At 40.1% G+C, this 14,204-nt stretch overlaps 1 protein-coding gene across 1 annotated transcript in view; it reads left to right on the top strand.

The window, feature by feature from the left end:
• Positions 1–5,315: 5,315 nt before the first annotated feature.
• The window catches only part of si:ch211-156l18.8 (probable G-protein coupled receptor 158), a 34,115-nt gene continuing 25,226 nt past the window's right edge, over positions 5,316–14,204 (top strand). The window contains exons 1-2 of the mRNA XM_021320184.2: positions 5,316–7,014; positions 9,401–9,509. Of these exons, the coding sequence (XP_021175859.2) occupies positions 6,119–7,014; positions 9,401–9,509 (1,005 nt within the window). The 5' untranslated portion in view covers positions 5,316–6,118. The remainder of the gene's footprint in view (positions 7,015–9,400; positions 9,510–14,204) is intronic.

The following is a 14,204-nucleotide window of genomic DNA, read 5'->3' as shown; positions in this document are numbered from 1 at the left end:
TGTGTGTGTGTGTGTGTGTGTGTGTGTGTGTGTGTGTGTGTGTGTGTGTGTGTGTGTGTGTGTGTGTATTTTATTAGTAAAGTGAGGAATTTGATGTAAAGTGAGGACATGTTTTTGGTCCTCACCTCTTTAGGCTAGGGTTAGGTTTAGTTCTAAGGTGTGAGTTAGGCTTAGGTTAGGGTTAAGTATGTACTGGTAAGGGCTAGGGCTAGGGTCAGGGTTAGGCCATAGAAAGGCTTGAGGATGTGTGTGTGTTTACATGTAAGCCAAACGGACGTGGCAGTGTTTGCTCATATCTGAGCTTTATGTGGAGTAATCAAACTAAGAACCTGCTCAGCACTGATGTGATGTAACACAGAGTTCAACACGAATTTGTTTCGATTGCTTTGCTGTTACTTTTCTGCTCTTGAACAGGTCCTTTTCTTCCTCACTCATTTCCCCAAACTCTGACCTAAACCATTCTATTCAAACTATTCAGGTGACTGAACCAGATCTCCTTATGCAGCTACCCTAATGACCAAAGCTGTATCTTTACTTAACAGTGAATTCACTTATTCAATAGTTTAGTCCAGCACCTCTCGGTTAAGTAAAATTACAGGACCAAGCAGGTCAGTATGAATGTCTCAATTTGAAATCAATTCTGATGGCAAAAGTTCAGGAACCACCACAAAGACACATCACTAAATCAAGTCCAGCTGCCCACCCAGTCACCTTTCTAACTCCACTGTTACTGTTGGCGGTTTAACTATTAAATCCGCTTACTGACAAATTTCCGCACAGTGACGTACCCCCTCTCCTCAGGCCAACATGCTCCATGCTCTGTGTGAGCGGTTTGGGCTTGTAGACACTTGGAGGTGCATCCACCTGTACATTTTTATCGGCCCCACATAAGTGTCAAACCAGGATTGATTCTTTTTTTCTACCAAGAACTGACTCATATTCAGTTTAATCACACGTCCTAACCAGTATAATTATTTCTGACCAGGCAAGAGTAATTATATACTTTAATCACAAAACAGCGTTACCTCAGTCTCGCCACTGGAGACTCACTACCATTATTCTTAAAGATGAGGTATTTACTTCCAACTCTTCTGGTGAACTTAAAGCATTTTTTTTTTAAATCTATACTCCATCGGCCAGCAATGTCTCTGTTTTATGGGAAACATGCAAAGCTTACGCTGGTGTCTGCATCTCACCAGAGATGCAGACAAGAAAATAAAATATACCAAACAAAGGTTTTATGAATATGGGGATAAAGCAGGCAAATATATTGGGCTGAAATTATAAGTGAATTGGAGAGAATTTTTCATATTAATATAGGAATGGACCCCATGTCCCTGATTTTTAGGTCTGCCAAGTGCCTGTCTGAAAACAGAAGTCAACAAATGATTGTACAATATTTCAACGTTTGCAGCTAGGAAAAATATTATTTTGCAGTGGATCAGTGATCAGGCTCCTTCTGTCTGTGGTTTGTGCAAAATAGTTTTTTAACTAATCACTCTAGAATATCTTACTGTCATACATCACAGTGTAGAACACTTTAACACAGTATGCTGACCATTTTTGGACTGTATTGGGAGAGACCTTCCTCCACCCTATTAAAAAGTCCACTGTGGACTTAAACAGCATTTGTGTACTATAAGACTGATTCACCAGCTCTGATATCATGCTGTATATTATTTTCTCATGTAAGTTTAGTATTTTTTCTGCTCTGTCTAGTATGGAAGACACTGTTTGTTTGTTGAATGGAAACATAAACTGCATTAAAGACCATGGGGGGGGGGAAATAAAAGCAAATTGAAGTACAATTCTAGCAGCACTGTTCTAAGCAATTAGAATTTTCCATAAATGCTTCTGTGCTAACAATATGATTAGTTTTGTCTGCCCAAGATAACATCTGATCCAATCTAATGCCCAAAAGCTTAACCTCTGAGACCTGCTCCACCATCGCTCCCTCCAGGGACAGGGGGAGATCATTGGTACCTAGTAGAACATTCCGTTTATTAAATACAATACATTTGGTTTTAGATGTGTTTAGCACTAATTTGTTTAATTTCACCCACTTTATTGCCAGATGTAACTCCTCCTGTAGAGTACTACCCAGATCAGAAATTGATGGTGATGAGAGTAGCATCATCAGCACACATGACTTTACTGGCCTTATTAATCAACGATGGAAAATGATTTATGGATATAAAAAATAAATGTGGTCCCATACAACTTCCTTGAGGTAGACGGCATGATGTCACTTTAGTACTAGATCAACTTTTATTAAAATATACTTGCTGAACTCTATTGGAGAGGAAATATATTATCCACTTGAATGCTGTTTGAGAGAAACCAGTTTAAGACCATTTAAGTTTTCCTATTAAAGTGGAGCTTAAGCGGGATTTCAGTCTGAAGAAACTCTATTGCCTACCTCCCATCCAATCAGAGACTCATCTGCCTTCGTCGCAAGCCTAACACCTTTGAACTGGTTCTCCTCAAAGCCAATCAGCATCCTGGGTTCATCTTAAAAGAACTCCACATCCACGTCTCTGCCTTCTGCTCAGCGAGCAAGCGGTGACTGCACCGTGTCTCGTTTGGACTCTGATGACCGGCTTCAACCCACCTCCATCCCCTTCTCCACCATCGTAGCAAGCTTCCACCTGGCTTTCCTACGGTCCTCCTTCAACCTCGTCCCTATCAGAGTGTAATTCCTCCCAGACTCTTATGGAATTCCCAGTCACTCCTTAATATGGTCCGGCAGAAGACCGCCATGTTGAGCCTGGTTTTGCCAGAGGTTTCTTCCCAAAGGGGAGTTTTTCCTCTCCACAGTCGCTGCATGCTTGCTCATCATGGACAGTTCATGCAAACCTGTGTTTATCAAGTTGGACATCTAGCTCAAACAGTTCACCATATGGACTGAACAAACTTTGTTTATCTCCACTCCACCACCAGTTTCAGACCTGGGGGGAAACATCCCTACTTTCATACACCTGCTTATGCATATTGAAGTATAATTCAGCGTGAATGTTTCCTGCCCAGGTCTGACCACCAAAGTCTTAAAGTATTGTATCAATAAAATTCTTCTAATTGCCTTTTCTATCCGTGTGAGTTTTTCAGATTGAAATATATTGGGTAAGAGCCAGGTGGGGTTTGCCCTGGAAAGTTTGCCAGTCCATTACAGAGCAACACCACAGTCTGGTTGTTGGATTGTGGAGAACGCACGCATGCAAAGGGGGAACTTACAAACTCCATGCAGAAAGACCCCAGTCCATGATTCAAACCCAGGACCTTCTTTCTGCAATGTTACAGCACTAGTAAAAATACCACCATACAGCACTTAATTTAAGTATAGGTTAAATATTGTACTAAAAATTTGAAAGTCCTTCAGCAAGCTTATAAATCATTGGTTCTCATTTATTCTGTGCACACATACACAACTCTGCTTAAATCTGTTTTGTAAAAGTGCATTTGTAAGCATATCACTCAACCCACAAACCCTATAATTTCCATTTACACAGAAACATTAAGACTGTTCCACTACCTAGATACATAGGGTTATGGCTAAGAATATGTGGATTTAGCCTGTCTTTAAAACCATAATTAAATGCCAACTAGAAGCCAACTAGCTGTTTGGGAGACCTGCTGGAAAAAAGCCTTTTCTGTTGTACCATCACAAATTTAGATATGTGGAATTTACTGAACTAGTGGGATTAAAGTGGAACTGTGTGCTTTGGTCAGACGAGACTAACACTCAGCTTTCTGTTGACAAAAACCTTTGTTTGGTTTGCTTGAGAAAGAGGAAAAGCACCTCATGGCTACTGCTAGGTACAGTGGAGGATCTGTGATTCTGTGCCCCTGTGTCTCTTCCAGGACTCTTCTTGGGAGAGATTTAAAAAAAACAAAGATTCAGATAAATTAATTAACTATAGCTATGGCCAACAAGTGAGGCTCCTCAGTGGTCGCCTGGGTCTTCTCCTGACCTTATTTTGAATGTGTTTACTTTGAGTTACGCTGTTAAAAAACATGAAGAATTATCTTTATTGTAATGCGTATGACAAAAGCTTACTCCTTTTAAAAATAAGTATTCAATGTAATCTATAATTGCCTCAAATTCAGTGTAATTTGTCCAATCCATTATGCCCCGATTTTTTATTTGAAATTCCTTGCAGCCGTATTAAGCTAAGCCAAGTAGTTGAAAAAAATGTTAAATATCCATCACTCTTATACCTTTAATCAATCTGAACGATGAATTCTTTATGTTTCCAGATTGGGATTTCCATCACATGCAAAGAGTTATGAGTTATGAGATACCTGTCTTTGTCTCAGCATTTGATATTTATTCAAAATTGACACTAAAACTTACAATTAAATTAAATAATTTAAAAAAAATCAACAAACATGAATAATAATCAGGAATCATTCATTTTTAATAAAGCTAATAATTTTTACTAAGGAGCAAAGACATACAATCCAGCATCTAACAACAAGGTACAATGCTTAAACCACAAACTAAAAAGTTTGATGACTAGGGCATTAGCACTTAATGTACTTAATAAATTGATGAACATCTAATTCATCAAAGGTTTATGTCAGGTGTTCTGCTGCACTCAATGAATTAGTCTCCTTCTCTCAGCTTCACTGCCTTTCCCTCAGCCTCAGCTGCCCCTCCTTTCCTCTGACTAGCTCGTCAGGTTTCTTTGACATCTTCCTCAGTATTTAAGCTCTTGACTTCTTACTGTTCCCTGCTGGATTCTTCCATCTCCATAGCTTCTCTTGCCAAGCTGTAGGTTTTTATTGTTAAATATGTTTGCTTGGAGACTATATCTCCAACTCTTGTTCCGTCTGCATTTGGGTCCTAGTGCAAACCAACCATGGTGCGTCTGATTGTGTGCATATAACAGTCTTATATTTTACTCCTAAGAAACAAACCACACATAGTTATTTGTACTCTTATTCTCAGAAGCTGGGTGCCATCGTCACAAACATAAAGGTCTTTCTGCCTTCTAATCTGTCTCTATTTAATCCCTATCCTTTCTGTCACACCTGGACAAATGCACGTGTACTGTTGTGCACACCTTTAGATGAACACACAAACTGGAAGAGACTAACATTTAAATGCTCCTGTTTTCTTTCTACCATTGCATTCATAAAATTTCTAAACACTCCACATTTTATCTGCTTTAGCCCACATGTGTCTGAGAGAGAACACAAAGCAGTAAAAGCCTATCCTCATCCCCATCCACTCTCCTGTAGGAGGGGTTAATCCATCCATCCATCCATCTATCCAGCAGGGTGATTCTTGATGGATACCCAAATGCAGCACAGCTTAGCCCGACACTCATCTCTGACCAACCGAATCATCCTCTCCTCTCTGAAGCCGCGCACACACAGCAGATGGGCCACTCTCATCACCTTTCAGCACTGGTAAGCAGTCCCGTCAATATGGAGGAGGGGTGAGTGAGAGGAGAGGAGGAGGGAGATATGAGAGTGGGGGAAGTTGGGGAGGGGTTGAATGAGCATTTCAAGTTTTTGCCAGTTGAGCTGGAAGCGTTTTAGAGCATCAGTTGAGCGGGAGACGGAAGAAGAAGAGAGGAGACGGGAAAATTAAAGGGAATCTGCTCTCTCTTTTCATCTTTTAGATTGACATGTGGCTTTCATGTTTGCCAAGCCTCTTACCGACACAGGAGCCACTCCCTGCCTATGAGCCATCTCCGTTTTTGTTGTTCTCCTTTCTGAACGGACAGCATTTGTGTTTTTTCAGCAACTATGAATCAAAAACCAGAGGCTGGAGATACCAGGAAGACTATGAAGAAATTGGGCTGTTCCTCCCCTAATCGGGCACCTATTTCTGCCGTCACAACTACCGAGTACTGCTGGCTTACAAATCCTTTCCAGAGGGGATGAGTGAAACCTGGTACAGGTGTGTGGGACCTTCACACACATGGAGTTGTTTGCAGTGAGTGGTAACAAGGGTGTTTCAGATTCTGCAGCCTTCAAGACACCCATGAAGTGAGCATGAATCCTCAGCCACAAGTCCAACTCCCTTTACTTAAAGATATTTTAAAAAGATCACAGGTTGCTAGTTGTTGACACCTTATTTGGTCCTTTTCTCCTCATAGAGTGAGTCAGAATGAATATCTGGCTTCTTCTTTTGCTCACACCCCTGATAAGATCACAGGTGACTCCAGAATTCCCAACCGTGTCATCCAGGGAGATGGCCAATAGCACAGATTTTTTAACGAACGCTACAGGAAGCTCTGAAGCATTCCCCACCGAGCTTCCTGAGTTTGGTGAGATACCTTCAGAGACTCCCACAGAGGCTGAAGATGACTGGTCACCAGCAGAGACCTTTCTGTACACTGGAGACCCCTCCACTATGAATATGGCTCGTTGCTCACGAGCTTATAGCACCAAGGGGCAGACGGGATCTCTGCCAAGAAACTTCAATGTCCCCCTCCAACCAGCTCTGGATGCACTGGCTAATACTGCCAACTTTCTCAACATGGTGTTCCAGGCCAGTGACCTTCGGGAGAGTACAGTGGATGAAGATATGGAGTGGTACCATGCCCTTGTCCGCTCCCTTTTGGAGTCAGACTTGCTTATTCAGCGGGCTCTGCTGACCTTTGATGCTGACCCCACTGCCCCAGTGCCACAGCTGGTTCTTTGTGCAACCCGCAACCCAACAGGCAAACAACAGGCCATCTTCCTACAGGACTTATCCAAAGCCTGGGACAGCCTCCACCCCCCAGCTCCTGCCCCTGATGAAAGCTGGTTTAGAAGACTGAAATTTCCAGAGTCAGGCCAGCCAACAGCAGCCCTGTCCAAGCGGGTTCTCCTCAATGACCTCAGCACCTTAGATACACCAAAGTGGGGACAGGGTGACAGCTATGTGACCAATCGTACTGGGGTACACTATGCCAATGCTCCATTTCTGGACTGTAAGGATGGATACTTTGAACCTGGGTGGGTGCTCACCCTGTCTACCTCCTTCTATGGCCTCAAGCCAGACTTGACACCAGAGTTCAGGTCAGTACCGGCTCACTCTCAATATGATGCATTCTAAATAAAGTCAATCTCAATGGCATCCACACCCCTAGTGAAATGGCAGGTGTTTTGTGATGTAAAAAATTAGACTATGATAAATCATTTCCAAAAATGTTTCCTCATGTGAAATGGCTACTTTATAAGATACACCTGTTCCATATCTTGTTAAAACAAACAGTGAATAAACCCATTAAATGGGAGTAACCCCATGGATTTAGGCACATTCTTAGGGTGAGGATAACTTGCTGAGGTTAGAAGTGGATATCACAATAAAGAAGAAAGTGCATTTAAGCCACTTTGACCGTAGCATGGTTTACAGAGAATGACCTGAAAAAATGGTCAGAAAAAAAAAGCCTTCACAGTCACAAGAGCTCAATCAAATAGAGCACCTTTGTGGTGTGGTGTAAGGGGAGATTACCATCATGGATGTGCAGCTGACAAATCTGTAGCCACTGTGTGATGCTATCCTGCAGTACGGACCAACTGAGGAGTGATTCCAACACCTTGTTAAATCAATGGCACAAAAATGCAGAGCGTTCTGAAGGCAAAAGTAGTATATTTATTTGTAAAGCACATTTCAGTAACAAGACAATTAAAAGTGCTGTACATGAACAGATCATAAGACAAGAAAACATTACAAATGACAGCACATTGCAGTGGAATACTAGCTGCAGGCAACATTTAAAGGAAACAAGAAGTCAGGGTTTCTGCACTTTTACAGTCCTCTGGGAGTTTGTTCCAGAGAAGTCGAGCATAAAGACTAAATGCTGCTTCTCTGTTTGGTTCTGGGTCTGGGTATGCAGAGTAGACGTGATCCAGAAGACCTGAGTGGTCTGGAGGGTTGATACACTGATAACACGTCTATTCTAAAGTCTATTCTCTGAGACACAGGGAGCCAGTGTAAGGACTTTAGAACTGGGATGATGTGCTCTACTTTCTTAGTCTTAGTGAGGACGCGTGCAGCAGCATTCTGGATCAACTATATCTATATCTATATCAATATCTAGATAGATAGATAGATAGATAGATAGATAGATAGATAGATAGATAGATAGATAGATAGATAGATAGATAGATAGATAGATAGATAGATAGATAGATAGATAGATAGATATTTGCAGAACATGCATTCAAATTTGAAGATTTTTTTAATAGCGGAAAGCTTCTGTGTGCATAACTGTCCACCCCCACCATATGAGCTCATCACATCTTACCTCTGCATTTCTGCCCTTTCGTCGTGGCTAAACTGCTCTAGCTCTTTTATATTGGATGGTTTACACTTGTGACCGCCGATCTTCAAGTCTAGTCACAGATTCTCAATTGCTTTAAGGTCTGACTTTGACTTAGACAAAAATGCTTAATGGACTTATGTGCTTCTATGGACAGATCCTCCAGTCTCTGCTGTGAGTTGCTGTGCTGCCTCTTTTATTAATGCCCTCCTGGCCTGGTCTGTGAGTTCTGGTGGGCAGCTGTCTTTTGGGACCAGGTGCTTTCCATTTGACAATGATGGATGTGATGGTGCTCCAGGGAACGTCAAATATATTGGATATTTTTTATAAACCCACCCTGATTTGTCCTTCTCAGCACCTTTGTCCCTGGCTTGTTTGGAAAGCTCCTTGGTCTTCATAAAACCCTCTGGTGTCTGCTAGAAAGATAAAGAGGGAAACATCAGCATCAAAGTGAGTTCAAGCATAAATACAAGTCAATAAAAGAAGGACTTCATGAGCTGAAACTTAATGTTCTAGACAGAATCTAAAACAAAATCTCATTGAAATTCTGTCGGCTCACCTGAACAGGGCTGTGGACATGAGATCACAACCTCACAATCTGAGTGAGTGAGAGTTGGTAAATATTACCAAGATGAGATGTGTGATACTAATAGACTTACTAAAGAAGACTAAAGGCAGCAGTTGACTCAAAAAGTTCTTCAGCAAAGTCTTAGCTTCAGGGTGTGTATTCTTATGCAACCAGCTTATTGCAGTCCTCTTTAACATTTCTCCCAGATTTGTCTATATTTCAAACTGAATTGGATAAATGTCACTCAAGACGGGAAACATTCTGAAATGATCTATTACAGTCTAGATTTTTTTTTTACATCATGAAAATAGAGAACACCAAGATGCAATATTTGTATTTCTTCTTTTCAGGTTGTTTCTTGGGGGCTTAGACTTTACTGTGTGGAGAAAAGCTTAATGGGCATGATTGGATTAACACATTTGAATAAAATTTTAATTTAAAAAAAAAGGATCCTCTTAAAGATTTAAAAAAAAAGTGTAAAGAATTGACAGTTTTGAAGCAGCGCTTTTTATCTTTAATCAGAAATGTGACGAACCCATGCTCATATCATTGTCCATGTCTGGTGTTTTAGAGGTGTTGTACGTGTGGATGTCAACATTCAGGACATCGACCTGGATCAGTGTGCAACAGGTGACAGCTGGTTTGCCGACACTCACCAGTGCAATCGCACCAGCATGGAGGTAAACAAAGTGAAGACCGGGAGAGTTTATCACAACAAGACAATCCTTTTATGTTTTTATCCTCCAGTTAATTGAGAATCAACCCACCCTGTTAAGCCAGTCATTGATGGCCTGTTTAATATCTATGCTAAGATGTTATGATGTTCAGTTATGACAAATTACAATGTTACATTTACAACTTTTATTTCAACAGAATTTAATGTGAAACATATCATGGCATTTATTGTGCCTATAAGTTCTCTTTTCTTACATGACACCCCTGCCCACTAACCCCCTCCCCTCCTTTACTGTGATAACTCAGAGATTTTCATCATTTCAACCACATTCTTTTATTTATGGTCTCACAACTCCAGCAGTTAAGCCTATGTTAATCATTGTGATTGAATTTTACCACTTATTCGGCGCAAGAGATCCATGCACACCACTGCAGCAATACCAAGTTGCATTTAATAACAGTATAAGTCAGAGGGTTGTAGAAGGAGAACCCAAATGCAGAGCGTCGATGGACAAAAAAATATATATTTAATGAAGATCCAAAAATGAAGGAAACTGAGCACAGAGAAGGCAGGACACAGAGCACATGCAGGGAAACAAAACAGAGGTAGCAAAACAGGAGGAACCAGGCGATGTGAACATGATATCAATCTGCTTAAATATTGGGAGGAGAGGGCGAGAGAAAGCATGAGGAGCAGGCGGAGTTAATCAGGTGAGTAAGGGACACGGGTGAGAGCAATGAAGGTAGAGAGCTGAGGGAGAAATGATAGACAGGGCAGACAGGGTGAAACGCAGAAATCTAACAGAAAGAAGATACAAGAACTAACAGAATTAACTAACTAAATCTCTAGATAAAGAATGAGCACACACTAAAGGATGAAAAAACTAAGAAAGCCCAGGAACATAAAGAATCTGTCCAAAGCACAACATTTTCTGGGACTCATGACAGCATATTTAACATTCCCAAACCATTCAGTCTCATCATCTATGAAAATCAGTCTGAAGGATGAATTATTTACCTTTCAAGGAATAATCTATATTTCTTGAAAAAAATAATTAGTAAATATTTGAATTTTTTCGGAAGCTAGGATTTATTTAGAATCAACACTATAACCGACAATACAACCAACTATTGTTTAGAAAAAAAATAATGACAGCTAATGATTATTGTAATCAAGAATTACATTTAAATGTAATCAGTCTGAAGGAAGTCAGGAGAAACATTTTCCAAGAGAAAGTATCTTGGGGACTTATAGCAGACCGGCACCCTGGTAGTTCAAACCCAGAATGATCTGCCGTCGACAATAAGGTAAAGCCATGAACAAAGCAGCGGAATGACATGGGTCCAACTGAGCAGAAAGCTGACTAGCATTTGTGAAAGTTTTTTGATTGCCATGTAGTTTCTAGCGTTATAACGGCAGTGTGGTAGATGACCAATATGAAATAAGTGTGCATAATCTTCATGAACTTTGAGCATTATGAAGTCCATTGTTTTTTTTTTTCAGCTACAAGATCATCAGCTTGTCTAGAAAAGCTTTATACAATGTTTCAGAGTGTCTTTATAGGAAGATATATAACCATTCTTCCAGAAGTGCATTTGTGAGGTCAGACACTTTGATTTAGAAGACCTAGCTCACAGTGTAAATACTAGCTGTAATCACTAAGTGGAAAACCTGGTTTTGTAGATATCCGTGGTTCTCAAAGGACAGTGATACTTCAAATATGATCTTCTTGAATATGATGCTTTGATGTTGATTACGCTACCCAACCCAGAATTGTAAAATGCAAAATAAACATTAATGCAGCAGTCTTCATTCATCCATATTCTACCACATCTATTCCTTGTGGGGCCGCGAGGGTTGCTGATGCCTATCTCCAGCTGTCAATGGGCGAGAGGCGGGGTTCACCCTGGACAGGTTGGCAGTCTATCACAAGGCATGCAGCATTCTTATTAAGCCAAAGTCAGATGTAGCTTCAAACTGACAGGGAACATTTTTCTGTACCAGGGGTATTTTCACTTCATCCCAATCACAATCTAAGGACAGCCGATCATAGAGGACATGAACTGTAACCAATCATGTGTAGGGATATGATGGATCCGCCCACTTACTGCCAAAAAGATTAACCACACCCGTGCAAGCAGGTTAAGATTTTTATTTGAGCAGCAGAGCTAGTGTCATATTAATCTTTGCAAAATATGTTTCTTTAGGAGAAATTGGTTCTTCAGCCAGTGTTGATACAGGTCTTGTTTCACTGTGCATAGAGACTTTCTCTTACATGTTCATGTCTGGAACCCAGAACCAGTAACCTGGTTCTGGGTTCCAGTAACCAGTAACCCAAGCATCACATCATTCAGCAGAATGATGTGATGCTTGGACATTTTCGTGTTGTTTATACTTGCAAATAATTGTTTAAATGGATGCTTGATGTTTGTTTTAATATTTTCAGGCGACTTTAAATTGCAGCCAAGATATAATAAGACTTGTGTAGATCTCGAGTTATCCTCCTGATATCTTGGCTGATTTGTTTTTATTTTTCTATGATGTCACACAGGGAAGCTGAGTTTAAGGTGTTGCCTTAAAATATAACCCCAGATGTTTTAACAGAGGCTGGTTAAGCCATGACATTATGGGCTATACCAGGTTGTTTAAAGGAGACATATCATGCAAAATCCGCTCTTTAAACAAACAAACAAAAAAAAGCCATTCAGTCTTTCCTGTTTTCTATCACGTTTTTTGAGCTATACCAACACTGTGTTTGATGTGGAGCTGCTAAACTAGGTTAATAGACTTCCAGCTTCACCAATTCTGCAAATCGTTCAATTTGATTTCTCGGATTGATCTTGTAGTCAAGCTACAAGTGGATAAGTCAGTGTTCGGTTGTACATTACACCATCCCCATCACACTACAAAAATGACCGGACGGTGTGGAGTGGAACACTCTGTGACATTGAAGTACCTCCTTTAGATTTATAAAGTCAGCGGCAAAACGAGTTGCTTTCAGACAGACCTTAGAACAGGGGTAAAAGGGGGGAATTTGGGGGTAAATTAACGGGGAATTCAGACCAAAGCATTGCAGTTCCACTTTATATAGACCACAACTAAAGGATTTTAATGTGAAAAGGAAGGATTGAAAAGCGTACTATGTCCCTTTTAAAGGCATAGTAATCTCAGTGTACGTAAACATTTGACTTTGATGTAAGCGCAGAAAAAAAACTTCTTATGTCTATTACGTCTTATTATAGTGAAATTTAGCAAATAGAAATAATTTCGGTGAAAGTAGTTGAACTATAACAGGAGAGGTTTAGTCTGATTTAATGTCAGGCAGTGAGGGAGAACTAGATATGTATCTCTTTTAATCATGTATGTAATATATCTAGTTTTAACAATATATACAGCATAATGAAGCCAAAGGCCATTGGGGTCAAAGCTTATGCTACTACTGAAAAACTCTTGTAAACAATGAAATGGCTTTTGAGACAGACATGAAGTCGTAAAGCTTTGGTTATTTCTACATAAACATTCCAGAGTAATAGATCTGAATTTGGACATAGCCATGAAGAGAGTTAAGAAGACTGATGCTTATAATCCAAGCTACATTAATGTTCAACTAGTGCCATTAGGTCTTTGAGCATTTAATAAAGAGCTTGTGAGTTTGAATATTTGTGCAGTCAGTGTGTGTTTGTTTGTATGTATGTGTGTATGTGTGTCTAGGCCGGAGAACAGGATTTCTCTAAAAACGATAATTCTCTCAGTGGAGGCATTATGTGTCCATTTAGCTTTTAGCTTAGATTAACACACACAGCATCTAAGCAAGTGTGTATGTATGGGTGTGTGTTAGTGTCTGTGTCCTGACTGGTTAAATTGACGCTAGCATAGGAGAGAAGTAAAATGATACTAACGTAACGTGACCCTGAGTTTAACCTCCATCCAGTCAGCTGCTGTTAGCTTCACTGATCAGAATAAATGTGTTCCAGTTGCATCTCCTCATGATTTTACTAGCAAGGCACCTGTTTTGTTGTTGTTTTACTTTGCTTTGCTTTGCTTTGTTTAAAATGTTTTGGAGAGATATTAATACATGATATAACGTTAAAGTTGCAGTATATTCTGCACCTCTACTTTCTTTAATCCAGCCAACCGTTCAAGAAAATGCAGGCTAAGCTACATGCTTGTCATTTTATATCACACCCTCTGTATTTCCCAACAGAGTTGCTTCCCAGTTACATTCAAGAAAACCTTTTCAAGAAGCCCACAGTCTGTTGCTTTCATCCTGCTTTTCTGCACTGTCTTTGACAAGAACATGGGCGATTTTTTAATGTTTGAAGGTTTTCAGGCTAATTAATATGTTCCAAAAGTTTTTATGTGGTCATTTCCCTAAAATCTTGATTCTGTTCTATGAAAGATGAGCCACCAGGGACAGCTGATACTGGCAACATAAAGTTGATGCTAAATAACTTCATGGTTTGTAAGGAACCTCTTGTTTAGTTCCAGCTTACATTTCCTTGAGGTTTAGGCAGGGCTGTAGTAGTTAGGTATGAAACCTGTCCCTGGACTAGTGTTGCAGCAATATTCATGGCTCATGAGACATGATATTATAAAGGTTTCTCAAATAAAACCAAGAATGTGTTCTAAAGAAGTGTAGAATTGTTCATGTGGTGTGCGAGGTCCATATGATACCGTTATTTTTTTTATTTATTTATTT

This window comes from Fundulus heteroclitus, chromosome 5 (genome assembly GCF_011125445.2).
Source record: "Fundulus heteroclitus isolate FHET01 chromosome 5, MU-UCD_Fhet_4.1, whole genome shotgun sequence".
NCBI lineage: Eukaryota > Metazoa > Chordata > Actinopteri > Cyprinodontiformes > Fundulidae > Fundulus > Fundulus heteroclitus.
This window is presented reverse-complemented; position numbering and strand designations above follow the sequence as displayed.